This window comes from Cladophialophora yegresii (assembly GCF_000585515.1).
Source record: "Cladophialophora yegresii CBS 114405 chromosome Unknown aczIN-supercont1.1, whole genome shotgun sequence".
NCBI classification, from domain to species: domain Eukaryota; kingdom Fungi; phylum Ascomycota; class Eurotiomycetes; order Chaetothyriales; family Herpotrichiellaceae; genus Cladophialophora; species Cladophialophora yegresii.
In genome coordinates, this window is record NW_006913045.1 from 3,314,568 (window position 1) to 3,341,785 (window position 27,218).

At 54.5% G+C, this 27,218-nt stretch overlaps 11 protein-coding genes across 11 annotated transcripts; 6 read left to right on the top strand and 5 right to left on the bottom strand.

The window, feature by feature from the left end:
- Window positions 1-156: 156 nt before the first annotated feature.
- On the top strand, window positions 157-1,683 carry A1O7_01188 (membrane dipeptidase; the record flags this gene model as incomplete). Its single annotated transcript, XM_007755227.1, has 1 exon — window positions 157-1,683. One exon carries the CDS (start codon window positions 157-159, stop codon window positions 1,681-1,683), a length of 1,527 nt encoding a protein of 508 aa, XP_007753417.1.
- A 2,249-nt stretch (window positions 1,684-3,932) lies between these two features.
- Window positions 3,933-5,635, top strand: A1O7_01190 (uncharacterized protein; the record flags this gene model as incomplete). The annotated part of the gene is made up of 4 exons (XM_007755228.1): window positions 3,933-4,188; window positions 4,239-5,209; window positions 5,261-5,415; window positions 5,464-5,635. 4 exons carry the CDS (start codon window positions 3,933-3,935, stop codon window positions 5,633-5,635), a joined length of 1,554 nt encoding a protein of 517 aa, XP_007753418.1.
- A 78-nt stretch (window positions 5,636-5,713) lies between these two features.
- Window positions 5,714-6,525, bottom strand: A1O7_01191 (uncharacterized protein; the record flags this gene model as incomplete). The annotated part of the gene is made up of 3 exons (XM_007755229.1): window positions 5,714-6,115; window positions 6,165-6,409; window positions 6,465-6,525. 3 exons carry the CDS (start codon window positions 6,523-6,525, stop codon window positions 5,714-5,716), a joined length of 708 nt encoding a protein of 235 aa, XP_007753419.1.
- A 586-nt stretch (window positions 6,526-7,111) lies between these two features.
- On the top strand, window positions 7,112-8,937 carry A1O7_01192 (uncharacterized protein; the record flags this gene model as incomplete). The annotated part of the gene is made up of 4 exons (XM_007755230.1): window positions 7,112-7,211; window positions 7,268-7,888; window positions 7,951-8,264; window positions 8,338-8,937. The coding sequence occupies 4 exons, from the start codon at window positions 7,112-7,114 to the stop codon at window positions 8,935-8,937; spliced, it is 1,635 nt and encodes a 544-aa protein (XP_007753420.1).
- A 279-nt stretch (window positions 8,938-9,216) lies between these two features.
- Window positions 9,217-10,005, bottom strand: A1O7_01193 (uncharacterized protein; the record flags this gene model as incomplete). The annotated part of the gene is made up of 1 exon (XM_007755231.1): window positions 9,217-10,005. One exon carries the CDS (start codon window positions 10,003-10,005, stop codon window positions 9,217-9,219), a length of 789 nt encoding a protein of 262 aa, XP_007753421.1.
- Window positions 10,006-13,802: 3,797 nt separating this feature from the next.
- On the top strand, window positions 13,803-15,140 carry A1O7_01194 (glycerol-3-phosphate dehydrogenase [NAD+]; the record flags this gene model as incomplete). Its single annotated transcript, XM_007755232.1, has 2 exons — window positions 13,803-13,885; window positions 13,931-15,140. The coding sequence occupies 2 exons, from the start codon at window positions 13,803-13,805 to the stop codon at window positions 15,138-15,140; spliced, it is 1,293 nt and encodes a 430-aa protein (XP_007753422.1).
- Window positions 15,141-15,639: 499 nt separating this feature from the next.
- On the top strand, window positions 15,640-17,868 carry A1O7_01195 (uncharacterized protein; the record flags this gene model as incomplete). Its single annotated transcript, XM_007755233.1, has 1 exon — window positions 15,640-17,868. One exon carries the CDS (start codon window positions 15,640-15,642, stop codon window positions 17,866-17,868), a length of 2,229 nt encoding a protein of 742 aa, XP_007753423.1.
- Window positions 17,869-18,942: 1,074 nt separating this feature from the next.
- On the bottom strand, window positions 18,943-21,828 carry A1O7_01196 (uncharacterized protein; the record flags this gene model as incomplete). The annotated part of the gene is made up of 1 exon (XM_007755234.1): window positions 18,943-21,828. One exon carries the CDS (start codon window positions 21,826-21,828, stop codon window positions 18,943-18,945), a length of 2,886 nt encoding a protein of 961 aa, XP_007753424.1.
- Window positions 21,829-22,143: 315 nt separating this feature from the next.
- Window positions 22,144-22,896, bottom strand: A1O7_01197 (uncharacterized protein; the record flags this gene model as incomplete). The annotated part of the gene is made up of 1 exon (XM_007755235.1): window positions 22,144-22,896. The coding sequence occupies one exon, from the start codon at window positions 22,894-22,896 to the stop codon at window positions 22,144-22,146; it is 753 nt and encodes a 250-aa protein (XP_007753425.1).
- A 1,402-nt stretch (window positions 22,897-24,298) lies between these two features.
- A1O7_01198 (homoisocitrate dehydrogenase, mitochondrial) lies at window positions 24,299-25,502 on the top strand (the record flags this gene model as incomplete). The annotated part of the gene is made up of 3 exons (XM_007755236.1): window positions 24,299-24,326; window positions 24,388-24,428; window positions 24,480-25,502. 3 exons carry the CDS (start codon window positions 24,299-24,301, stop codon window positions 25,500-25,502), a joined length of 1,092 nt encoding a protein of 363 aa, XP_007753426.1.
- A 553-nt stretch (window positions 25,503-26,055) lies between these two features.
- On the bottom strand, window positions 26,056-27,129 carry A1O7_01199 (uncharacterized protein; the record flags this gene model as incomplete). The annotated part of the gene is made up of 3 exons (XM_007755237.1): window positions 26,056-26,189; window positions 26,296-26,972; window positions 27,035-27,129. 3 exons carry the CDS (start codon window positions 27,127-27,129, stop codon window positions 26,056-26,058), a joined length of 906 nt encoding a protein of 301 aa, XP_007753427.1.
- Window positions 27,130-27,218: the final 89 nt, after the last annotated feature.

Consider the following 27,218-nt stretch of genomic DNA (forward strand, 5'->3'; position numbering starts at 1 on the left):
TCGCGAGCTCGGTGATGAGCTCGGCCAGGAGTTTCTCCGCCTCGACCAACCTCGTGCGCATCTACATCATGGAGTCCTCTAGACGTGTTCCTTCGCCTCCAGGTCGAGGTGTGCGGAGACCGGTCGCCTATCAATCCGTTCGTGCAGAAATCAACGATGTCTCCGAAAGAGGTTGATCCTCTACTGCCCCAGAACGAGCCTGCTCCCGAGATCCAAGGCCGCGGCTTCTCGAGATACAGAGGATACGAAGGTATCCAGCCCTTGCCAGAGTATAAAGAACAGCCGAAGCAATGGGAAGACGTGCGCCAGCTCCAGTCGGGCTACCAAGACGAAGAAGACGATGATGAAGACACACAATCTATGTCGCTGGAATCGACAAAGTCGGCCTTGCACAGGATTATCGCCTTCTTCTCCATCGTGGTAACCATGGGCTTCGTGATAGCCCTTCTGAGCCCGCGCGTCGCAGATCAAGAGCCCATCCCTGTCCCCAAGCGGCCTCAGAGCATCGAGGAACGAGTGTCGGCCATCCTCAACCACACCCCGCTGATAGACGGCCACGTCGACCTCGCGATCTTCATCCGCGGCAGGTACGCGAACAAACTGCACACCAAGGAGTTCAAGCAGAAGTTCAAGAACGGGAACATGGAAGAGAACGTGGATTTGCCCCGTCTGCGCAAGGGCATGGTCGGTGGGGCGTTCTGGAGCGCCTTTGTCGTCTGTCCGGAACACGCAAGCGAGGACTTCTCGGACGAGCAGTACGCCACGGCGGTCGCGCACACGCTGTCTCAAATCGACGTGCTCCGCCGTCTGCAGGCCGAGTATGCCGGCAACTTTACCTTCGCGACGACATCGCTCTCCGGGCAGCTGGCGAATTTCCACGCCTCGAGGAGTCTGATCTCGCCGATCAGCATTGAGGGGCTGCATCAGCTTCCGCAGTCCGCGCCGCTGTCGACATTGCGGTTGTACCACGCACTAGGTGTGCGTGCAGCGACGCTCACGTGGAACTGCCACAACGCATTCGCCGATGCGGCGTTGATTTCCACGCGCAACGGCACGCACGTGGCGCCGTACCATCGTGGCGGGCTGACCTCTGCAGGACGAGAGGTCATCCGCGAGATGAACAGACTGGGCATCCTGGTCGACATTTCACACACGTCGTACTGGACGCAGAAGGCCGTGTTGAGCAACAACACCTCCGCGGCCCCGGTGATATACTCGCACTCGTCGGCGTTCGCGCTGTGTCCGCATCCGAGAAATGTCCATGACGACATTCTCGAGTTGGTCAAGCAGACGGGGAGTGTGGTCATGATCAATTTTAGCCCCGGGTTTATTTCGTGCCTGCCGCCACCGGATGAGACCGTGTTACCCGAGTTCTACGAGAAGAACAACACGTTGCACCAGGTAGCGAGGCACGTCGTGTATGTGGGCGAGAAGATTGGGTATGACTTTGTCGGCCTGGGAAGTGATTTTGACGGTATGGGCGAGCTGACACCAAAAGGTTTGGAGGGGGTTGATAAATACCCTGACCTGATTGCTGAGCTGTTGAAGATGGGTGTCAGTGATGCCGACGCTGCGAAGGTGGCCGGTGGGAATCTGATCAGGGTATGGGAAAAGGCCGACGCCGTGGCTAGAAAGCTGCAGCGGGAGACTCTGGAGGGAGAAGATACCGTCTCTGGATGGTGACCTTGCACATAACAAGGCTGGTAGATCACCGGTGCTCGGCTTGATAGGCAGAAGAAATCAGGACAGCCTCCACTTAGTATATCAGGCCTACGACGCACAATTACTGTGTATGCATTCCCTCTGTGAACGGCGCCGGACGTGAGAGCGAAAAAAGGGGAAGACACGTCCGTGGAGCCGACCTGTCTCGAACCTGGTCCTATATTGCGAGCTTCTAAAACGGAGAAAAATAAGAGTTCCTCAGCGACATGGAATCGAACCACAGCCACCTGGGCACGGCTCTTAGACCGCCAGGTATTCTACCACTAAACTATCGCTGATCCTGATTGCAGAGGATACGACCTCTACGGCGGAAAAGGGCTCTTGAATTGTTAGAACAGAACGTGTCTTTGCATTCGATAAGGGGATGTTTTCCAAAGGTGAAAATCGGGAAATCAGGAAAGCGAGTATTTTAGGTGGTGAGTCAGCATTCGGTTCGCCGGAGCTGATGAGAGATATGAACTGCCTTGCACGCTCCAATCGTTTGGCCATCACGTGGAAGGTCGGATTGGTCGGTAGAAACCCGTGAAAGTGCCCATCGTCGATGGGATGGAGGGCGTCAGTGTAGTCGATTGGTCCAAGTGTCCAGAGTACCGTGACCTGTGTTGCCCGGTTGCAATGCTTCCTCTTGCCTAGAAGGGTGGCCGACTATCAGTGTGGGGGAACACTCGCTTCTATGACGAGCAGTTTTCCCGCCAGCACGCATGGCAGTCGTCGCCAGGCCTGCAAACTGTGGAAGAGGGCCGGTGCATGTTTGGCTGGATTTCTTTGGCTGTAGGCCACGACAATCCTATGGCCCTTGGCGTTTGTCGGAAGTGAGTGCCAGTACCGCAGTCAGGTTCGGTATTGTCAGAAAGCCTTCAGCATAGTGCAAAGCCTAAAGCCGTTGTCACTCTCTCCAGTATACCATGAAAACGCTCCAGTTCAGTATTAGGTGGAGTTGACATCGGAAAGAGCCGAACATGTCGCTTTCCGTCCCAAGCACCTACCAGATCTTTAACTTACCTGCCACCGTCGTGAAGCGCTGCGAGAGCACGGACACTCCCCTGGCAGATCAGTTGCCCTGGTTCTTTACGAGCTTGCGTGACATCTCCAGCGAACGATTTGGGATAGCCGGGGGACGGGCGAAAGAGAAAGTCTGCTTGCGCTGTGGACGCTCCAAGTCGTGTCCCCATAGAACCTGCGTCAAACGATGCCATGAACACGTAACGCGGATGGGCCGAAATCTTCTTATTCCAGAGTACAACCCATATTTTCGGGCTTGATCTGTGTTCACTTTTTGTTGAACAGGTACACGAGCTGTGCGGAAAGATTCCGGTAAGAGAAAGTCGAAGCCGCGGACTCTTGGCGGCTTAAGTAAGAAGGGTATCTTTCCCACCATTCCTGGTGTTCCCATCACGCGTTGCCACGCGTTGGGTGCGCGTTGCTCAACCGAACCGCGCCGCTTCAAAACCGTCTGTTGGAGACTCACCTCCTGTCACCATCTCCCCTACTCCGCTAAGCCTCTTACATGACTCGGCCGGCGCAGGAACTAGAGATAGTGCCTCCATACCCGATCACGTCGAGCCTTGCCGATCTTATCCATCACGGCCTGGACCCAAACGCATACCAGTTGGTCGCCATGGAACCCTTGATATTGCCCAAAGTCCGCTCGACAGGCCGTATCCAGCAGGGGCTGAAATCCGTTGCGAATGATTCGTCACACCCTCATCTGGTTGGCAATTCTAGGCACCAGATACTCGAGATCCACGCGAGGACACCGCTGTCTCTCGCACGAGATTCACCAAAATCAGGACCATCTCTAAAATGGCCAGGCAACTGTGCGATGCCGTGCTCATCTGGTGTGTACGGAGCATATTAACTTCATTCCCTTAACAACCAGAGCCAGTACTGGCAAGCTCGAGCTACTTAGTAATTAGCGGCGATCCTGGTGGGTGCTTGGCAATGCAATGATTGGGCCAGCCTACAGCAAACGAAGCAATCAGGGCTAGTGTTACACCGTCACCTTGTTCAGGCCTCCACCCTTGCATTCAAACTCTCCGAGCATACGGGGTACAGGCGTCCCAAACAGGGCCTGAACATTATGTCTCCGAGTGCAACACGCCCGATTGCATCATATAATCTGAATACAAGAGCTGGGTGAGAACTACATATGATGGGAGAAAGAGACTCCATCTTGCCACTGCCTGTGCGTGCTGTACAAAAACACCGCGATGTCTGAGGGCAGAGTCTTTGAGCGCGTGCAAGACCTCGTGCAGAACCTCGACTCTATTCATACTGTCTTGCTGCTCGTCTGCCTTTGGATGACATGGCAAGTACTGCTCTACCTCTATCGTCTCACATTACATCCTCTAGCCAAGTTCCCTGGCCCGAAGCTTGCCGCAGCATCGTACTGGTATGAGTATTACTACGATGTCTCGAAGGAGGGAAGATTTATCTGGAAGATTATGAAGCTGCATGAGCAGTACGGTAAGCAAACGCGGAAGCGGGCTGTCTGGCGAGGATTAACGTGCGGGAAGGCCCGGTGGTCAGGATAAACCCGAACGAGCTTCACTTCAACGACCCGGACTTCTACGAGGAGATCTACCATGGCAAGAAGCACAAGACCGACCGCGACAAGTGGTTCAATCTCGACCACATCGGACAAGGACTCGCTTTCACCATCGACCATGACCTTCACGCGCGACGACGGAATGCGCTGTCCCCATACTTTAGCATGCAATCGATTCGAGCTCTCGAACCTCGCATCACAGATGTTGTCGCGATAATGTTAGACCGGATCCAGGAGGCGTATCAGGACGGCAGAACGATCAATCTCTACCACCTGTTCACCGCGTTTGCTATGGACATAGTCTCCGAGTACGCCCTTGGGAAAGACCTCTCGATGCACTTCATGACCCACCCCGACTTTGGCAAGCAATGGGCCGAACTTACGGTCGCGATCCGGATCAACAACTTTGGGAGACATTTCAAGGGGATAATGGCCGTGCTGGTATCTGTCCCGGAGTTCATCATGGTCAAGCTGAACCCACGCATAGGCGGCTTCATCGACTTCCACAATATTTTGAGAAAGAAGGTGCAACAAGTCTTGGATGAGCAAGGAAGCGAAAAGTCAAAGGACGAGCCGACCACGCTGTTCCGAGAGCTGATCAAAAGCGACCTGCCCGCCGAGGAAAAGACTCTACGACGCTTGACGGATGAAGCCAGCATGGTCTTGGGAGCAGGAGGGGAGACCACTGCCCAGGCCCTGGTGCGGACTTTCTACCACCTCCTCGAGAACCCACATGTTGTCAACAGACTCAGAGCCGAGTTGACTGCTGCCATGCCTGAACCGAACAAAATACCGTCCTTGGCAACGCTCCAGAACCTTCCCTACCTGAATGCGGTAGTCGACGAAGGGGTCAGGATAGCATTCCCCGTGCCAGCAAGGTCGCCGAGGGTGTTTCATGATCATACCCTGCATTATGACAAATGGACAATCCAGCCTGGGGTGAGTACCACGCGCGATATGCGTACGTGTCTCAGCTAACATGCAACGCAGACTGCCGTCTCCATGTCGCCTTGGATGGTCATGATGAGCGACAAGATATTCCCCGATCCTTTCAAGTTCGACCCGGAGAGGTGGCTCGGAAACAAGGAGTTGCGCAAATATCAGGTCGCTTTCTCCAAGGGGAGAAGGGCCTGTCTCGGAATCAAGTGAGTCAGTCGGCCTCAAGGAGTTTGCAGATGCTGACCTTCCCGCAGCCTTGCCTATGCTGAGATGTTGTTTGCAATTGCATTGATCATCCGCAACTTCGAGTTGGAATTGTTCGAGACGACGTGGGAAGATGTGGAGATTGTGCATGACTTCTTCGTGGCGCTTCCAAGGTTCGATAGAAACGGTGTACGCGTCAAGGTGAAGAAAGAGTTGTCTTAGACATGACTATTTACAATATAGTTCTACTGCACGGTTATGCTCTGCGTTGAGTTCGTGTATGCACTTGATATGACATGTTCACAATTTTGCTTTGGCTTCTGCTTCGAGCTCGTCGGGAGGGATGATTCTCGTCGTCGTGAAAGGTACCTCGAGATGATAGAAGACCTGGTCCCACCGATCGTTCCCGAACCAATCTCGGCGGTGGCCCTTGGAATTGACGGCTTGAATCCAAGGCGCGCCGAATGCGCCAGCACTCTTCGTCAGCTCGATGACTCGCTGTTTGTTCTCCGGACTGAGCGCATTCTTCATTATCTCCTTGATTTCCTCCTCGGTGAAGATCCCCGCCAAGGCCTTGAGTACACCTTCCGGCTTCGAGATATTGATGCCCTTGCTCCAGTACGCCACGCTGAACGCTGGGAAGGTTTGGTCGAATTTTTCCGCCGGATAGTGGTCTTTGACCCAAGTCGCGATGCGGACGGCCTGTTTACCATCAATCTTCAATCACCTACAAGCCTCAAAGACAACTTACGAATAGGGACAGAATCGGGAACTCCTTGGGCCGGACCGGTTTCAGGCCCAGCATCTCGCCTGTCAGCGTGAAATCTTGCTCCCCGAAAGCTTCCCTCCACTTGGGTGTCGGCGTGAATGGATTCCCGGCGCTATCGCGAGCGGCGCCCAGGAAGAATGGGACGATCTCGACCGAGACGCCATACGCGTTGAGAAGTGGTCGGTAGCGAATGGCATTGGTGAAGCCGAACCATGAGTACGGCGAGACTGTAGACGCCACGTGAGTTGCGACGCATGTGGACGTTCAAGGCTCGATACTTACCACAGTCCACGAAGATGGTAAGCTTTCCTCCCTCTGGATTCTTTTTCGGAAACAGCGACATTCTGAGAAGCTCCGAACTCGTCCTCTAGCGAGGCTGCCGTAATTGACTACCCCGTGTGGTGCAGGTCAGGCCTCCTCCACGACGAACCCTGGGCTGGAGGCTAATCAGATTGCGTGATGTACCCTACTGTTCTACTCGGGGCAACCGTCGTGATAATCCAGTGTTCTCTCTGCATGACAAAAAGGACAATAGAATGGAGTAATCTCAAGAAGCGGCGGCTCATGAGGCCGACAAGGACAAATGAGGGATCTCGGTAAACCGAGGCTCCCCAGCGCATCACCGTCCGACTAATCATTAAAGTGATGCCGACAGCATACCAGACCTAGATTTTGTCTCTCATCAGACCCTCCGCCACGAGATTGTTGCTGCGCCGGTGGAGTCCCGACTCTGACACCGACGCAGCTGGCTACGCACGAAACCAGCGTCTTCTAATCAACCCAATGAGAGAAATGCTTTCAAAATGGCAGGGAGGAGCTTCCCCATGGGGCGGAACTGTCGCTCGCAACAACACCTCTTGGTCTCATACAATACTTTGTCGCAGCTATTCGAGCTGCGGCCCTGACAGCACCGCCCAAATCGCAGCACCATGCCCATAGAATCGGCCTATCCACCGATCACCATCCCGCCTGTCGATATTTGGGACTTCCTGTTCGAACGACCTGAACGCGAATTTCCAGAAGATCACGGTAGGCAAGTGGGAAGCTTTACGGGGTCCAGTCATTGGGCTAACAGGTGCGTGAAGTTGTCTTTGTGGATGTCGCGGCACAGAAGCAGCAGTCCGTGCGCGATGTTCGCGAAGCTGCCACACGTTTCGGCCAGGGCATCTGCCAACAGTGGCATTGGCAAAAGGGCGATGTGCTGGCGCTGTTCAGCCCCAACAGTACAGATATCGCGGTCGTGACGTTTGGCACACTCTGGGCCGGCGGCGTCGTATGTCCGTTTAACAATCTATACACTGTCGGCGGACTTGTGTCACAACTCAAGTCTTCGCAGGCGAAGGCCCTAGTCACCCACGTGGCATGTCTTGAGGTGGCCCGGGAGGCTGCCTTGCTCGTGGGCCTGCCGCTCGACCGCGTCATTCTCCTAGGACCGCGAGGCCCGAAAGAGCGATTCAGGCACTACTCCGACGTGCAAGCCCGGGCTTCGACTGCTGATGTACTCCTACAGAGAGTGCAGATCGACCCGAAAGAGGACCTGGCCTTCCTGGTGTACTCTTCCGGCACCACCGGTCTGCCAAAGGGCGTGATGCTGACACATGAGAATATTGTCGCAAACCTGCTCCAGGCCGCGGTCATGGACGCGCAGCAAATGCACTGGAGCAAGGACAGCACGATCGGGTTCCTGCCCATGTACCATATCTATGGTGAGAATCGAGATGTGTCACTCGTTGCATCCGCGTCAGGATGCTGATCTTCTGGGACGCAGGCATTGCAGTGCTCCTCCTCCAACCGGTCTTCCGAGGAGTAGGAGTCCATATCATGCAAAGATTCGAGCTGGAGCCGTTTTGCCGCCTCGTCCAACACCACAGGATCACGTTCGCCTACGTTGTCCCGCCCGTCGTGCTGGCCCTGGCCAAGCACCCCTCGGTCGACCAATACGACCTGACCTCCCTCCGCATGATGCACTCATCCGCGGCACCGCTCACCGATGACCTCGTCCAAATGGTGTACAAGAGGCTGAAAGTCCCGGTCAAGCAGGGGTACGGATTATCAGAGGCCTCTCCCGGGGTGGCTTCCCAGGTACGTACGCGACAAGAGCCTCCCATCTTCTGTGACGGTTACTTACTTACGCTCAACTCATTTCGTGTTGCAGCCTTGGAGTGAATGGAACAAGACCGTCGGTTCAGCCGGGACGCTCCTCCCCTCCATATCTCTGAAGTGTGTAGCAGTTGATGGAAACGAAGTACCGCCGGGAAAGACGGGCGAGATCTGGATTCGAGGCCCCAACGTTTTCAAGGGGTACTACAAGAACCCACGCGCAACGGCGGAATCGATGAGTGGCGGCTTCTACCGCACAGGCGATGTCGGCTATGTCGACACGGCCCACAACCTCTACATCACGGACCGGGTCAAGGAGCTCATCAAGTACAACGGCTTCCAAGTCGCGCCGGCTCAACTGGAAGGCCTGTTGCTCGCGCATCCGGCCGTCGACGACGTGGCTGTCATTGGCGTGTACAGCAGGGAGAAGGCGACGGAGTTACCCAGAGCGTATGTCGTGGCCGCGAAGGGGTACACCGCCGGCTCTGAGCTGGAGGGAGAAATCTCCGGGTGGTTGGAGAAAAAGGTAGCTCCACATAAGAAGCTCCGGGGCGGGATTCGATTCGTGGATGCCATCCCAAAGAGCAGTGCGGGAAAGGTGCTCCGGAGGGCCCTGTCTGAACAGGCGAAGAAGGAGGAGTCGGCTCGACTGTAGTGCGATATTATATATTCCATGGACATGGTTAGTTGGTGCTCGCGGGAATCTGCCCTTTCGCGCCCGATCGGTTGGGAGAAGAGTACGTTTTGCTGCACAAGAAGGGAAGCGAAAGGGATTGAAATTCGTACAGACTGCCTGCCGTCATCATTGAGCTCGTTTTCGCTCCCCGTATAGTCAATACAACCCAATATAGGAACTCCAGCATGATGATAAGATGACATTTCTGTGGCAAGCTACAACCCTAAACATACACTAAACATCCCCCTTTGGTACGTGCTACAATTTCGAGAACATGCTCTCCCCCTGCGGCCGAACGTCCAACTCATGCGTCCACGAACTCCGCGGCTGCGTATGCAAGAACCAATACGTCTGAGCCAGATCCGCCGGCGCCACCAGATGGGCATCCACATCGTCCAGCTTCCCTTCCTGCCCGCGCCGCTTCCACTCCCTCCTCGACCACTCGCCAATCAACTTGCCATCCACGGGACTGTCGACGATGACGTGCGCCGCGTGGATGCCCCGGGCCTGGTACTCGCGCGTCACGATCTGGCACAGCGAACGCAGGCCGAACTTGCCCGGCGAGAAGCTGGACAGGCCCGGGTTGCCGCGCAGGGCGCCCGTCGCGCCGGTAAAAAGAATCGTGCCTTTGCCCGCGGCCAGCATGTCCGGCAAGACGCACTTGGTCGCCCAGAAGGCGCCGAACAGGTTGATCTTGGTGAAGTTCTCGAATTCCTCGGACGACGTGTCGAGGATGGACCGGCCGTTCACGCGCCGCGCCCCGGCGTTGTATACCAGGACGGACACGGCGCCTAATTCGTCGCGGATGTGCTGGAAGCTCGTGAGCACCGAGGCCTCCTCCCGCAGGTCGGTGATGTAGTACTTTGCCGTGTCGGGGCCGTGGTCGGCCTCGATGCCCTGGGCCATCTTGTGCAGCTTGTCCTCTGTACGGGCTAGCAGGGCGGCGTAGAAGCCTTCGGCCACGAAGCGGCGGGCGACGGCTTCGCCAATGCCCGGGCCGGCGCCCACGACGGCGATGACTGGCTTGTTGTGCTTGTTTAGAGACATGCTGTTCGACGGTGTTGACTGGCGCTGGCGGTGCGGGTGTCGTGTGGGTTGTCGAGGTTGTCTGGCCCCCTGTCTTACTGTACTAATTAAGTTCCGTGGAAGATCAAGATGTGAGGGAAGAATGTCAATTTACAGCTCTCCTACTCTGTTCGTTCCCTGTCGTCCTGTCTGTCTCCAATGTCAAACGACGTATCCAGGAACCTGCTCGTACTACTGTGTTTCGACAATATTTCAAGTCATCGATCGGCAAGGCGATCATCCTCTGCTTGTGTATCAGTAATCCTTCTACGAGGGCGGAAATAGCCTCGCCCTGGCCTTCAACCTCGGCAGGCGCGCCCAACGCCGTGGTGCCGGCCCCGGCGTTTGTTGCTGGAATAGTAAACCGCCGTCTCTGCTCATGCACAAGGTACGAAGCAGGTCTTACTGGGTACGCACGTAGGCATTGGCCAGTCATGTACTTTGAGTATGAAGATGCCATCTACTGCAGTGGTGGCGTGATTCTCAGGCGCAGTCGTGGAAAGGTCGACTGTTGACCAGGGTTCCGTGAAGTTCGGACGCGCACAAGTTCAAGCACTGTGGTGACGTTTTACTGGGGGTCAAAGCGCCTAAAAGGGAACCTACTGTAATTGCAGCATTCCGCTAGCTTAGGCGTACTCGCGGGCCCCGTAGAAGGGTTTCCGGGCTCTCAACTTAGGCATCACCTTCCACGCGAGCCGCGCGAGATACCGATAGGGAGCCCCCCCCTCGTGCAGCCTTTCCTGTTTATCAAACTTCATCGTGTTTCAGCTCGAGCGTGTGGGCCCATGTCTTACCTAACGACGGAGATGCATGAAATCTCGGCACCGCAGAGAGACAACGAGAACGACAGCGAATGGAGTCCCGGAGGAAGAGAGACAAGGAGGAACGTTATGCGATTTATCATCTGCGACTGTTTGGCTAATTGGAGAAGTGCGATGAACACTCTCTTCGATGCTCTCCTACACTGCGTATGTACTATGTACTTACTGTACTGTACATGACTTGAGGACTGTTGTGCGTTTACATGGTACATCTATGCTTTGGCTCAGCATGGTCGTCCCTGTCCTCGCTGCAGATATCTCCCAGAGAAATGCCTTCTCAATGAACACCTCCGTAACCACTTCCATAGAATCAGGGGCTACTGGCTCTTGATCTCAACTTATGTCGCGGCCGCTAGAAACGTGTAACATGCGGGAGGGGTCTAGCGAGGCTGAAACGAGGCTGCTTGTCCGAACAGCAATCAGGTCGGATGCGGTGCGCATCCAAGGCACTCATGGCCTTCCTTTCCGCCTTCTCCCGAGAAGTCAGACGTCCCGCAACACGAACGATCTTGAGTGCGTGTCTTGGCCTCCACATCTTGTGGCAATTGCATGGCTTGTTGCGCTCAAGGAGAACAAGGTGAGTTTCGTCGCTTTCCTCTGCCGACATTTCGTCCGTTGCATCCATTTCGTAGATGCTTTTGATGTCCCATGACGAAAGTTGGTGATCACGCATATACTTTTGGGTGTCGCGCATAAGCTCGGCGGAGCACTTTTGAGGATCGCCGAGAGTGTCTGGAACGCTAGCAAACGTTTTCATCCCGTCTTGAGGGTAGACAGTGCTGAAGACCTTGTAGACCTTTTTGTCGCTTTCTCCGTGAGACCATTGCAGGACAAGAATCATTTGCTCAACGGTGACGGTCTTGGTGCATGGCTCGCGCCTGGATGAGCTGTTTGCGAGATCAGGCGGGGTGAGGCCTACCAACATGCGGAGAGAGGAAGGCATGGTGACTGAGATGTAGTTGTGCTGTAGTTGTGTTGTAGCTGTGCTGTAGCTGTGTGTGTGTGGTGTGTTTGTGTCTGTAGTGGTGCTTGCTTGTGCTTGTGCCTGTGGTTGTACTGGTGCTGTGTTGAAGACTGTAGACGGATGGGAGTGGTGTGTAGACCACAATCGAAGGGGAACACAGCTGCTTTATAGACGTGAATGAGGACCTGATCGAGGACCTGTACTGCTCGTGAAAAATGTGCAGCTTTGAACGAGAGAACCGCCATTTCCTTCGAGGACCCAGGGATAGGTAGGTTGTCGGTCAGAGCACCAGAGCCAGAGATACTGTTCGCCCTTACAGGTCGAACATTCGACAATCGCCGCGTCCTCATAGTGACATTGGTTCCAGCTGCTCAGGTCCTCGTGGTCCAAAGCAAAGCCTAGTACTCTACTCCATACCATGACCTGAATTCTGGGGGCGTTAAGGGTGCTCAGGCGCGAGTGGTTCGGATAAGAACTTCCGGGTTGTCCGATATTCATGGCTCGGAACCGTGTCCGTGCGGCAGGTCCTCTTCATAAATGTGAGAGGAAAACCAAGCACTACTACTGCGAGTCTTTCTTGGTTGAGCCAAGAGAGAGCCACATTCAATGTTGTTTGGACATCTTGGCAGGAGTTTACAGGACAGGCAGGGTTTTGTGAGCTGCCTTGCGCGCAGAGTTCGACTCTGCTACTTTGGAGGCGTGTTGGTACGCCGTCAAGATTTTCCGTAGTCGCCAGGGATGCCAGGATACTACACTTTTCGCCGTTAAAGCTCAGTATCGCAGACGGTGATGCAGCACATGATGATAGTCCGAACACGCTCGATTATCATGTGCTCTTTTGCCGCTTCGCGACTTCGTGAAGATCGTAACGCGAATTTAACCTAATCGTCGAAGCAATGAGACGGACCTACCAACAGACTCGCCACAATTTGGCTCTTGGAAATCGGCTCCTCAAGGTCATCTGAGAACTCATGCCGGAGCTTTTGTTGATTTCACTGTGCTCTTCCAGTACATATGTCGACATGAACGAGAAATATACCATGCTTCCGTGCCGAGATCTGGCGCTCTGGTTTCCCTGCTCGGTCTACCAGAAGAGTTGAGCCGGTACTCGATCCTAGGATAGCGAAGCTGCTGCTGAGCGAAATTTTTGACAGCAAACGATCTTCGCTAGGGGGTAGCAATAATACAGCGTGTACGTAGTAGATAAGCGAAAAGGATGGCTGTACGAGCTTGCGAGAGTGGCCTCTTCCTGCCTAGAGTTTTGGTGGGCTAGGACAATATCCTGGTGGCAGTACTGCTCATTAATGTTCGCAAAGACATCGTCTCCAGGATTGGGCTCGAACTCAGCAGGTATCAGACGTGCATTAGACGTCAAAGCCGGCTACGACAAGAGCTTTCAAGGAAGTGTCTCATGTAGTATGCCTTTTGATGAATAATTATCGTTGGGCTTACTGTGAAGAAATGGTCAATATTATCGACAATCGGTGTCAGAATCGTTGCTTTGGGCAGAATCCAATTTCAGATGTCATCTTTGTTGTATGAAGAGACTGATCGATCAAAGGATTCGTTGCGTCTCCATGGCTGCTGAATCTGACCTCGATGAAATCATGCTGACATCGGGTTGTGTGAGACGCGCGACGTGAAATCAATTCTCGATCAGCAGTGCGTCACACCCGAGCCTCGGTGTAGGTAGGCGAGGCTGTTCGGTCTAGCGGCGCCCACTAAGCAAGATAAGGCCTAATCGATCAGCTGGACCCGCCTATTCGATGTTCCTGCGTCACGCGAGATGTTGAGCTGGACCAACGGTCCAACATTTTGCGTCAAAGCCCACCATTCACCAGAAATTCAAACGCAGGACGAAGTTGCTTTTGATACCTGAGTAACGTCACTGCTAGCACTGGATGCTGTTGCCTTCTCGTACAAGTATTTTTCTTCGTTTCTCTAGACTCTCTGTTCCTGTTCATCGTTTCTCCAAACCAAGACCGGCCCTCACCATGGATAGTCTTCGAGCGAAAATGTCCGGCCTCACACCATATCAGAAGAAACACAAGGTCACCGTGGTCGGCTCCGGGAACTGGTAGGAAGGTCCGGTGCTACAAGAATGCTCGACTGACTCAAACAGGGGATCAACTATTGCCAAAGTGGTTGCTGAAAACACCGCCGACCACCCCGACCTTTTCGAGCGAGATGTGCAAATGTGGGTTTATGAGGAAGAAGTCGAGCTAGACCACAAGTCCAAGCACTACAACGAGTCTTCAGAGCTCAGCAAAGGAAAGCAAAAGCTCACCAAACTCATCAACACTTTCCATGAGAACGTCAAATACCTTCCCGGCATTCCTCTGCCTCACAACGTCATTGCCAATCCGGACCTCATTGACTCGGTCAAGAACTCATCGATCCTCATCTTCAATCTTCCCCACCAGTTCATTTTGAATTTATGTAAACAAATGCGAGGTCATATCCTGCCGTTCGCCCGAGGGATCTCATGTATCAAGGGTGTCAACGTCCACGAATCCTCCATCAGCCTGTTTTCCGAGACGATTGGCGAAGAGCTGGGGATATACTGCGGTGCGTTGTCCGGTGCAAACATTGCCAGCGAAGTGGCTCTGGAGAAGTTCTCCGAGACTACGGTCGCGTACGACCCTCCACCAATGGATTCACGAACTCCCACGCCGGCGACATCTCAGGGACCTAGCCCGGCCTCGAGTCACGTCGACCTCACAAAATTAGCACACAAGGATGCTTCAGGAAAGCCGTCGAAGGTCAAGCTGAAGCCGCTCCCAGCAGAATACCATGCGATCGACCACGACACATGGAAGAAACTCTTCCATCGACGGTACTTCCACGTCAGAGTGGTCTCGGACGTCGCTGGTGTGTCGCTTGGCGGCGCTCTAAAGAACGTTGTGGCTGTTGCAGCCGGTTGGGTCGATGGCTTGGGCTGGGGTGATAACGCCAAGGCTGCTGTCATGCGAGTCGGGCTGCTTGAGATGAGAGAGTTCGGTAACAGATTTTTCCCTCATACGGTTCAGCCAGACACGTTTACTGTTGAGTCGGCTGGTGTGGCCGACTTGATCACCTCGTGTTCGGGTGGTCGAAACTTCCGGTGCGCCAAGATGAGCATTCAAGAAGGCAAATCGATCGAAGAGATCGAGGAGAGAGAGCTTAACGGGCAAAAACTGCAAGGTGCAATGACTGCGGGTGAAGTCAATAAATTCCTGAAATACAAGGGCGTGGAGAAGGACTTCCCTCTGCTCACAGCGGTATACGACGTCCTGCAAGGCAAAGAGAAGGCCGAGAATCTGCCCGACCTCATCGAGCCGGAAGACGATTGAGTTGGCCGCGGGTTGTTTGTGCATACACAGGACGTTTTCTCTGCAACTAGGCATTTTGTTTTGCCGAGGCCGGATCGCCGGATAAGAGCGCGACACTTGATACCCAACGACGATGCATGATGGGATGAATAGTTATACAGTGATGAGAGCAGAATCAGAATTCAGAGTAGAATTCCCGGCCTGTTCCAGGGCTTGGCACAGATCAAGGATCCATATGTAACGGAGGTTCTCAGCCTCACTCCTTTTACAGTAATTGCTCGTGTCTCGACATTTTGAGCCGAAGCAGAGACACATCGGTCTCCCTCCAACAGGGTTATCCTGAGTATTACAATTAGAAAATCTCACTGGTTGAACCAAAATCGCCAGAACTCGGCCAGGGACGACGTGGTTGGAATACCTGCCCCCGCTCACTTTGGAGTGAATTATTCCTCGTCCACGATGCCCACAGTCACACAACGACCAAATACACCCTCATCACCCAGACTCACATCCCAACAAGATGAATTATTTTCACCCCCGCCTCACAGAAAAACACGATGAACCACCACCACCATTCCCTCCACTCATCCCCGCCCCGCTGCTCGCCTCCAGCAGATATAACCGCCAACTCCTCCTCCCCCAACTCCGCCTCCGGGGCCAAGAACGCCTCCTCTCCTCCAAAGTGCTAATCATCGGCCTCGGCGGCCTCGGATCCCCGGCGGCCCTGTACCTCGCCGGCGCGGGCATCGGCACATTGGGCCTCATGGACAGCGACTGTGTGGAAGTCAGCAATCTGCACCGCCAAATCGCGCACACTGAAGACGCCGCCCGCGCGGGCCTGTCGAAAGTCCGTTCCGCAGCCGCGACGTGCAGGGCTCTCAACTCGGAGATCCAGTACGTGTGTCACGACGAGCAGGCTAGTGGCGCCAACATCCTCGCCACGGTGGCGCAGTACGATGTCGTGCTCGACTGCACGGATAACCCGGCGACGCGATACTTGATCTCCGATGCGTGCGTGATTCTAGGGAAAGTCCTGATCAGTGGTGCCGCGCAGAGGGGCGAGGGCATGCTCATCGTGCTTAACTCGCCCCCTGCTGCTCCGCCTACGCCGGATGTTGGTGCGGCTGCGGCTGCGAGTGCGGCTTCCGCCACGCAGGACAAAGGCCCGTGCTATAGATGCGTGTTCCCCCGTCCGCCGGCTCCCGAGACGGTGCGTTCGTGCAGCGAGATCGGGATACTGGGACCCGTGGTCGGCACGATCGGGACGCTCATGGCAGGGGAGGCTATCAAGTTGATTTCCGCGGGAAGGCATCTCCCGCCGCCGCCGGCGGTGACACCGACAGCCCAGCGTGTGAACGGCATCGCGAATACTGATGCGGTGGTGGACCCGCCGTCTAAACACAAGCACACTATGCTCCTCTATAATACATTTGCCACGGATCCACGCAGCGTCTTCCGCACAATCACCCTACGAGGCCGACGGGGGGACTGCCTGGCGTGCGGCGACGACGAGACTCTCGCGCAGAAGAATCTAACGAGAATCACGCCGGAGATGGTGTCTCAGGGACGACTGGATTACCGAGCTTTCTGCGGCGTTGCGGACGATGTGAAGCTGCTGGGCGAGGAGAACCGCGTGAACGCAAGTGAGTTTCTAGAACAGCATGCTCGGCAGCGTCGTGATGGCAAGGCGCGGGATGAGGAAAGGACAAGGGTAAAAGAGAGGAAGAGGCAAACCATTGTCGTTGATGTGCGTGAGGAGCATGAGTTCGAATTGGGATCCAAGGTCAGCGGTAGTGTGAATATCCCCCTGTCGAGGATTCTGAGGCACGGAGATGCTGCGTTTGATCAGCTTGGGCTTGAGTGTGGGAGCAGCGCTGGCGATGGGGCAAATCACCCCGAAAGAGTTGTTGATCAGGAATCGAAATCCCATGTCCCGACTGCAGGACAGGAGGTCGTGAACGGCCCTGAATATGAGACTGGTCCACAAGGCGGCCAGATCAACAGGGAGCCAGATAATCCCGTCACAAATGGTACCAACGTCAACTTCCCCACTGCTGGGGACGGGGACAGGAACAGCGGGAGTCTCGCGGCCTTGACGGAGAGCTCAGCGATCGGTCCGGACGGAAGGAAGGTTAATCGGGAATCACACATCCGCGCCCGGGCCAAGGACGAGTACAGCTATCGTGGGAGCCAGCATAAGCCGGATAGAGGAATGCTAAACCGCGAGGCCCATGTTCCCGTGGCTGCGGCTACACGAATCGCCTCTGATACGAATAGCGCCGGTGCAGGCTTAGACGGAGGGATGCTCGATGACGAGTCGCCCATCCCCATACCCAGCCACACGGCAACGCAGTCGACCTTTTTGAGCGCCGACTTCCCAACCAGACCCGCGGAGTCGGTGACGAGTGCGCACGAAAATGTAGATTACAGCAACCGTCCCGGCGACGACGATCATGACCACGACCGCGGCAATGTCAGCGATGACGACGAGCTTCCAGCCGTATACTTCGTCTGCCAGCGCGGGAACGATAGTCAGATCGCGGCGCAGCAGTTGATGACGAGAATTCAGACTGTCCGAGATGCTAGAGGAACGGACAGAGCTACAAGCACAGCGACACCTACAGCTACGGCCGTAGCAGAGACCAAGGCGCGAAGACAAAAGCTCCCATGGATAGGAGACATAAAAGGCGGGTTCCTCGCCTTGGAACGGCACACGAACAGTTACGCCGGCGGCGGTAGTAGGAGTTGAGAGAAGCGGTCATCGAGCTGTTTGCCTGCTCTGGCGTCTTTCCGTCATTCGATCCAGCCAGCCAGCTAGCCAGAGAAGCAAACTCACGTCTGATGAGATTGGAAAGAATTTGAAGATTGAAACGTATGTATGATGTAGAATGTATGATATAGACGCATAGGGACGTAGTAACGTGGTATATGCGACGTAGCCGGTCAGCTCAGTCGCGTCCGTGCGTCAAGATCTACGATCGATAGCCTCTAAAACCCAACGAGGTACGGTAATTCGTACAATAATCAGGGACATCCCTGTCATACTAACCTGAAAGACACGAAAGTCAGCAACCTGGACAACAAATAGGACGTCAATCAAAGAAACATTTCGGCGCAAAGCACGAGTACAATTACAAGTACAAGTACTCCACAGATTGAAAGCGCACACAACACGCAACAACAGCAACAGCATCGTCTGTATCTCAGAAGGGGAAAGAAAAAAAAATGAAGTTTTTTCTTCTTCGCATCGACTCGCTGCCGTAGCAAACCAGTCTCGATCAATGTAAGTTTGAATCAGCGATTTGGGTATCATCATGTACAGTGCTGCGCTGTGCTATGCTGTGCTTGCCAGAAAGCAAAGTGAAGTGAGGTGACTAAAAGAAATTCGCAAGACATACCCGTCCGTCAAATACTTCATGAAATTGATCTTTAGATCGCGAGTTGTGCTCGCGCCGCACCACGGAAGCAACGTCAGGATAAGCCACGGCCGATGCATCTCAGGCTCAGATGGAGACGTTGTATCATGGCGATGTTGGAAGTCAGCAGAGAAGGGCAGACTGAGGATCGACGAGCTTGCAGCTCAGGGAAAGAACAGCAAAGCGAAGGTAATGCAAGAGGAACTTTTGACTGTTGAGTGAGAATGACATGAGTGGGAAGTTTGGCCTTGCCAAGACCATTACTATGTAAGCAGAAGTATCCACCATCGGAACAATAATACTCCGTGTAGCCTCCATGCCTTCGCAGCCTTGCCCTCCCGTCGTACTCAATGCTTTGTGCACATTCATACACAGATATATGACGCCGCTACATATACACATGATATTTATATAGCAGGAGCTCGTCCTAGTCCTGGCGACCGCATTGTCGGTCTGACGACATCATGCTCGTCAAGGAGATATTTCTGGTCCCGGTCCATCAGTGACTCTAGTTCCGGCTCCTCAGCTCGTGCGTCGAACCGAGAACCATCACCAACCAGCGAAGGACAGGAGTCCCCAACGGTGGGTGGAATATAGGGCACACCTGGCTCGGAACGAAATTTGAGCAGCTCTGCAGTCTCTGCCGCAGTTGGTGGGCTGTTCCAGCTTCGCAAGATCACCTCGGAACCAACGTCGATTCCCCAGCGCCATTGCACAGACTCATCATGAGGTGCACCATCTGGTCCTGCAGTCTTGCTCTTGCTTGGATGTAACCACCAACCTAGGGCGGCCTTTTGCTGCCATATTCCCATGGCCTCCAGGTCAGCACCACCAGCGTCGCGCAGCCTTTGAACGACGGAGCTATTTGCCAGCAACGAAAATCGGGCGGCAATCGAATCAGGTGGCTTGGGTAGGATGGACTCGCTGGGGAATTGGATGAAAAGCCAGACGAGACAACAGAGCATCAGGGCGAAAAGGCTTTCAAGCGCGATTGTGGCGTTGAGGCTTTGCACGAGGCGCGGTTCGAGCTGACTCAAAATCCCTTCGAGCGATTGAGTAACTTGGGAGTCGGGTGCTGCTGATGCGAGTGCCAGAGGGCGCAATTGCGTCAAGATCTGCGTACAGTATGCCGTGAGGACAGCTTCTGTTGCGGCTGCAAGCTTGTTAGCGTCCAAGATGCTCGTCAAATTGTCTCCTTTAAACTCTGCATAGGCGGCGAGGAGTTCCCAGAAGTTCGTGGGGCTGCCAATCTTGGGCCACAAGGAATCGCTGGTGAGCTTTCCGTCCATATCGTCACTTTGGGTATATTGCGAGGTGGGTTGGGTTACTGGCGCGAACCAGTATGGTTGCATTGTCGGGTAAGCACGCTCGTGCGTTACTGAGCTCAAATCGACGGACACTGGGCTCCACGGCAGGATTTTCTCGACATCTCCAACCACGACCTTGGAAGTCCTGGCATAAGTCGCATTCACTTGAACAAGGCTCAATTCACGAGCGCAAGAGAGTGCCCTGACTGTAGGTGGGGGGAATGAAAACGTGTCATTCCCAACCCACATAGTCTTGGAGGTAGAATTGTCCCCTAGTTCCATCAAGCTGGCATTCTGAATAGAGTCATATGGTCTGATCAGAGCTGAGACGTCTGCTAGGATGACGTTGAAGGCAGTGTTTACGGTCGGAGGGAGGTCTGAGTTTCCCATCGATTGCTTCGTATCATAATAAGGGTTTTGGACAAAACTTGACCCTTGGTATCGGTACGGAGGGCTGAGACCCTGCTCTTTTGATACTATCGCCTGATGGACCTGCACAGTCTGGTTGAGCAAGGTCGAACAAGTCGCAGACTTGCAATACCAGGTAAATGTCCAACTCGCCGAACTTGAATAGTATTCTTGATTTAAAGTTGAATAGTACTCTGCCGATAGGTTGAAGTCCGAACTCGGTAGCGGCGTACATTTGATATCGACAGCAACCGCCAGGACCCGCACGCTCAGTTCGCTGTCTGTTTGATTGGTCGTTGTTGAAGATAACACAACACTAGTAATGTTGCTAAGGACAAGATTGTTGATTATCCCAGGTTGCTGGGGCACATTGAAGCCCGGGATTGTGGTCCACTCTGTAAATTCTGAGGCCCTCTTCACGATGCTGTCAAAGTCGGATACGTTCCAGATCGAGGCAAGAGTGTCTGGCAGGCTGGTATCGGCCTGAAATGCCACGATGTCCTCGCTCAAAGACGGCTGTGCACCATACAATCCTGCTGCGATCAGCTTCACAACCGGAACTACCAGCAGGATGACAGCCGACGTGACTAAAGTGAACAAGACCTGATCCGTCTTTCGTCGAGTAGGCGACCAGAAAAAGACCGTGTCTCTGATGTTGAGAAGAAGTGTCTGCCGACTCGATGCCTTTCGGAGCTTTTTGTAGGGGAGCAAAGATCGAGCGGCTCGGTCGAACCCAGAAACCCAATATCCGAGCAGGACTAGGACCGTGGCAGGGGCAATGGAGGCGACCGTCGATGATACGAACGTGTACCGGCAGAGACCTCGGTTTCTACTGGACACCCATTGAAGAATACCAAGAGTCATCATGAACACGAGCATCGCGATGATGAGGGCGATCTTGGCCGACAGGCGCAGTGTAAGCGGTCGCCAGGCCTCTGCTCCGGTCGACCTCCGCCCTTTGTCTGCCTCTGGACCTCCCAAATCCTCCAGCTTGACTTCCATCTGGCCCCGGATGAGAGTCGACTGTAGACTCCACTTGGAAGTTAGGAAAGCTTGCTCAAGGGTTTTGGCAGGACTTTGTGCATGCGAGCCCAGTCGCTCTTCAATCCAGGGATCCGATGCAGAGAGCATAAGGGCCGCTGTCGCCAAAGGGCCGGGGTCCGTTCGCAGCAATGTTTTGGGTCTCAGGAAGGTGAGACCGAAAACGCTGATCAGCCCAATGCAGCCTAATAAGGCTTGCATAACCCGCAACGATTCTCTACGGAGGAAGAGCCGGGGCTCTGCTATTTCGATAGTTCCCCGCATTGGTAGCGATGTACCTTTTCTCGAGAAGGCGTTGATGGTTTGAGCCCAAATGCTGCTGGCAAGGCTTTCAACGTCAGCCTGGAACGACAGAGGATTGCGAACGTAGAAGTCGAAAATGTCAGACTGGCCGTTTATGAGAAGATTCGAGAAGGGATCAGCAATGCCGAGCTGTGTCAGCTCAGCGACGGCGGCTGTGATATTGCTGGGGGTTGCCAGCGGACGCTCCGTGGGATTAAAAGGGCCGGGCGCCTGAGCCGCGCCAAACGCACCCATAGTGGTGGTGTCTAAGGGGTTGTTGAGGTATATCCAGAGAGCCTCGACTGACGTTCGGATATCTGTCGGCGAGGCGTCGCCTACAGTTGTATAGCTAGCCGCTCTTTTTGTGGTGCTGTTCACTTTCAGGTGGACATTCTGCCTCGCGAAAGCGGGTGAACAGAGGAGACCAGCTGCCGTAAAATTTCCAAATCTAGCCTCATCCTTGGAGATCAACGTAGCTAAGACGCGAATGTCATGACGGCTATCGGAGCAGCTCGTGAGATTCAGGTAAGCGAGAGTCTCTTCTTGACCATAGAATTGTTGCACGGGAAGTTAGCAATTCGCTGCTTTGAGATCGTCCTCGTTCCCATCGAGTACTGTCAGGTTATATTTGCCTAAGTCACGGGCAGTGTGCCTGAGAGAAAAGCACTTCAGGTCTGCCGAGAGGGCGGTGACGTTAGCCGCGATGGTTGTCCCCGGTGAAGGCGTGTATGCAGTGGGAGAGAAGGCTTCAAAAGCGAAATTGCCGCTGGTCCACGGAGAGGGCGCGCCGTTGGCGAGCCGTTCAGAAGCGACGGCAGCGTACGGCTTTTGCCCGGTGTAGTCCAGGGGCAGAGCCAGCGATCCGTTCGGCAAAGCCAATGTAGCATCAAAATCAAACGTGGATGTTTGCAGAAAGGGCGCTGAAACGATCCTGACGGCCGAGTCGTTGACGAAGGTCAGTGAGTTTGCAAGAGGCACCAGGGCACCAAACAACAAGCCGACAACTAAGGCCATGGCCAAAGCCCAGTGCCCTTTCCGGATGGCAAGCAAGATAGACTGGAACTCAATGCCGCTCACATAGTCCAACAGCACCGAGTCTTGAGCCGTAGCCCACCTACCACTCATGCTTGACCATGGACTCACGACTTTCAGATCGCTGATGACGCCTTTGAAGCCAAATGCGAGGGCAATCACCCCCAGAGTCGGCATGTATCTTGCCAGATTGACCAGGTTTGTCTCCTGTAGCGACAACCCTTGACTGTTGCGGACTAGGACGTCGAAGATTTCGAGGATAGCGACCAGGGACCAACATAAAGCAGCCATCAGGACACATCTGGGCCAGCGGAGAGCTTGTGGGATCCATTCTTCCAGGACAGCGGCAGGATGGCTTCCATGTGGATGTAAGAAGGCTTTGCGACCTTCGCTGTGGCGCTGAAGTTGTTTCCCTGTTCAAAGTCATCAGATTCAGCACTGCATTTTGTGTCCGCCAGCTCACATGAAGCCAACTCTTGCATATATTCACGCGTTACGAAACCCTTGTCACTGGCCATCACATAGAGACATTCCAGAGTCCGAGCTGAGCCTGATGTCAATTCAGTAGGGCAGCCGTAGCGGCGAGTATGGACATCTTGTAGGCCTCAAGACTGCAGCGTGTCCACGGCTTGCATTCTGCGGCTCGCATTGTCACCCTTGGACCTCCGCAAGCATGCACTGGGGTCTAAATTGGGGGCCGGGGAAGATGATCGATGAAAGCGGGACGGGTCGCATGGTTTCGATCAACTCCGCAATGTAACAGAGTAAATTGTGGACTTCGAGGCATCCCCAGTGGCGTGCACTCTGGGTGCGCATGTTTCACCCATCCGGGGCTATGTCTGCTAGCTGTAGCCCCATGACGCCACCAAGACTACCTAGTCATGTCGAGACAGCCTCAGCCTCAGCGTTATCAGTTGGTCTCCTGCGCCCAATCTCATGGCGTAAAGCCTAAGAGTTTGGGTTCGATCAAGCAGGAAAAGTTAGCACTGAAGAGGCTCAAAAGGACAGAAACAGTAGTCTTCGGGTGGTTGGACACGGTGCTCGAGACGCAGATGTACTTGAGCCCCTGTGGTAACGGTCAGGCTGTGCCGGAGCATTGACAGGGAGGTGTTGAGCGACCGTGGTCGAGGCGGAGTCGTTAACTGTCCCTAATGCGCCCAGGTCGCCTGAGTGCATTGGGTTGCATCTCCTACTGTGGTACGATGTGTCAAGGGCGTGCTGGCGGTGGCTGATGCAGATTTGTCAGGGTTTGATAAAATGAACTGTGCACACGAGCAGAAGGTTGAGAAGGTGCGAGGATGTCATGCCCCCCTTCCCCAAGAAACATACCTACCTAGCTACCTACCTACTGTGTAGGTAGCTACCTAATTAGCTAGGTATAGTACTCCGTAATTGGGTAAGAGTACGAAGTGTCTGGTAGGTACCGGGCAAGGCTGGGAAGCCTAGCACGTAGACAACCCGGCGCCCGTACTGCGGACGAGGTACTGTACTCCGTGGGGAGCACATGGAGGGGGCGTCCATCTCGTTAGGCTTAGCCCCCATGCTAGCGTGGCTACGCAGGCACAGAAGCTTACCTAAGGTCTGGTGGTCTCCACCCTCCGCGATCGGAGACGCAGCGTCAGAATTTCTCCAAACAGCTCTTTGAAAGCACAGTCGTAGTTCTTCTCTGAAGGCGCTTCCCGAGCATAACACCATGGCAGCGAGCCGGTCGTTACGTATAGGTAGGTGGACGCTCTTGTCTGTGTAGATGTCAAGGCTGGGATCTAATACCATCGTTTGCAGGCCTCATTCCTGGCGATGGCATCGGCCGCGAGGTCATTCCGGTATGTGCATGGCTCCGGGAGTCTCTCTCACTTGGCACTGACGCCGTCTAGGCCGGCAAACGGATTCTTGAATCCCTGCCCTCCTCCCTAGGTCTGAACTTCTCCTTCGTCGACCTCGACGCCGGCTTCGAATGTTTCAAGCGCACCGGAACCGCCCTCCCAGACAAGACGGTCGAGACGCTGCAGAAGGAATGTGACGGCGCGTTATTCGGGGCCGTGAGCTCCCCGACGACAAAAGTCGCAGGGTACACGTCCCCGATCGTGGCGCTGCGCAAGAAGCTGTCCCTGTACGCCAACGTGAGGCCTTGCAAGACGACGGCATCCCCCGCATTCAAATCGCCCACGCCCCATCCTATCGACCTGGTCATCGTGCGCGAAAACACAGAGGATCTCTACGTCAAGGAGGAGAAGACGTACAGCGACGGTGAAGGCGGCGAGATCGCCGAGGCCATCAAGCGGATAAGTTCCAAAGCGAGCTGGCGCATCGCCAATATAGCCGGTGAAATCGCGCTGCGGCGGCAGGAGATGCGCGACCAGTCCTCGTCAAGTCGAAACGAAGGCATGGTCACAATCGCCCACAAATCCAACGTCCTCAGCCAGACGGATGGACTCTTCCGATCCACGGCGCGGCAGGCGCTGTCGCAGGAGAAATTCTCGTCGCTGCGCGTGGAGGAACAGATCGTCGACAGCATGGTGTACAAACTCTTCCTGCAGCCAGAGTACTACGACGTGATTGTCGCGCCGAACCTGTACGGCGATCTGCTCAGCGACGGGGCTGCCGCACTGGTTGGGTCGTTGGGCCTCGTGCCCTCGGCCAACGTTGGTGAGGGGATCGTTATTGGCGAGCCGTGCCACGGGTCTGCGCCCGACATTGAGGGCAAGGGCATCGCGAACCCGATCGCCACGATTCGTAGCGTGGGCGTCATGTTGGAGTTTTTGGATCTCCCTGATGCTGCGCAAGCTGTCTACAAGGCCGTGGATGGCTCCTTGGGGGAGGGGAAGTTTGTCTCGCCCGACCTCGGGGGTAAGGCAAGCACGCAGGAGGTGTTGGACGATGTAGTCAAGAGGCTGTAAACCAGGACTAGAGGGATGGGTAGAGCAAAAGTCGATCACACTTTCATCATTCAGATCAACGAAGTTGAGTCTCAGCTGAATGCACTTGACAGAAATCGAACAGAGGGACCTGTTCTTGTTGAATGGTCATCTCGCCTTTTGCCCCTGCGTGCTGTACTGAACGGACATGGAAGAACTCTTCATTGCAAGGCACCTGAAACGAAGGCGTCGGCGCAAGAGGAAGGACGAGTGGTCTTGGAGGCACGAGAAGAGAGCGTCTGTGTGTCATGAACATGTTGGACATCAGTCTAAATGAATACGAGGAAGTAGCTATACATGCATGCCTTGGACACGGTGATTCTCCGCCTGCACCATCAAAAAGCTTGCATAGATATAGGCCGCGTGTGCCGCGGAATCGTTAGGTGCTCATTTCTTGCTCCTCTAATGCGGCATCAGGCTAGGGCTAGGACAGGCGACTGTCTGCTCATCTGATCTCACTTCTTGTACTTGGCACAAGTCCCGTCTATTCATGGCTCCTCGAGCGACTTGAACAAAGTAACAAGTCTTCTCAGTCCTACTTCTTCCCCGCGAGTTGGCCCTGCTCTTTATCGAATGCCGCGTATGTGACCTGAAGGCTTGCCACAGCGGAAATGGCGACATATAGCATCGACAGGAGTAGGAAGCCGACGAGGTAACCCATGAAGATTCCTGCAAAACGGGGTCAGCATCACATTGGCACGCATCCACATACGGCTAGAAGAGTAGAAAGCTGCATAGGGAGTATATATGCCACGTGAGCAAGCCAGATACTTACCAGGTGTGAAAAACTGGTACTTATCAAACAATGGCCCGTCAATAATGGTCTGGTTACTGCCCGTCTTGTTCGCCGAAACATGGACGCCCAGATCTCGCTTGAGGTCCAGGTGCAGGCTCTCTTGCAGCTGCGATTCCATGTCATATTCAAGCGCCTCTCTTCCCTGGGCAACCAGCATGCCGTCCGCGGAGCGCGATGTCGTGTACAAGACGGTATAATTCTGCTTGGGAAGCAGATCGATTAGAGACGCCAGAAAGGCGTCATTTGCTGATAGGTCGCTTGTTCTCTTCTCTGATGAAGGAGCGGGAAGATTGAGCTGTATCAGCTGTGGCGAGGTCGTCAAGTCATTTATGGGGATCCCGCCATGTTTCGAGATCCTGGTTGTTGTCGAGACTCCGCATTTCGATGTGAGGACCTCGATCCACGCCGAAGAATCCACCGGGCCGAGCACGTCAGTGACAGCCAAGCTACTTCGGATGCCTGAGTCCGTAGCCTGGGACGGCGATAATGCTTTGGAGAGCAACGGCGTTGATTTCTTCGAGTTAGAGTAGTCTTGGAGGGAGACGCCTTGCTGTGAGACGAGGATGTAGTAATCTGAGGGACATGAAGAGAGAGACAGCGCCACATCGGATGTGAGAAGAGGTGCGGATTGAATGTGAGAGGTTGTCGTTAGGAGTCTATGCGGAACATGGGTCAGTTGAGGGTGTGCCCGGCATCCGAAAGCTCAGGAAGTGCCTACTCAGAGGTCGAGAACATGAAGAATGGCGCAGTGTCGAGGTAGCCGTAAGCATGTTGGGCGGCCAGCGCCAGTGCGCAAAGACCGAGTAAACGCATGGCGGTGGTGTTCGCTGTGGTGTTCGATTGAAGCGACAGCGAGGAAACATCTAAGCTTCGATTCCAAATGATGCGCGCATGCGGCGGCG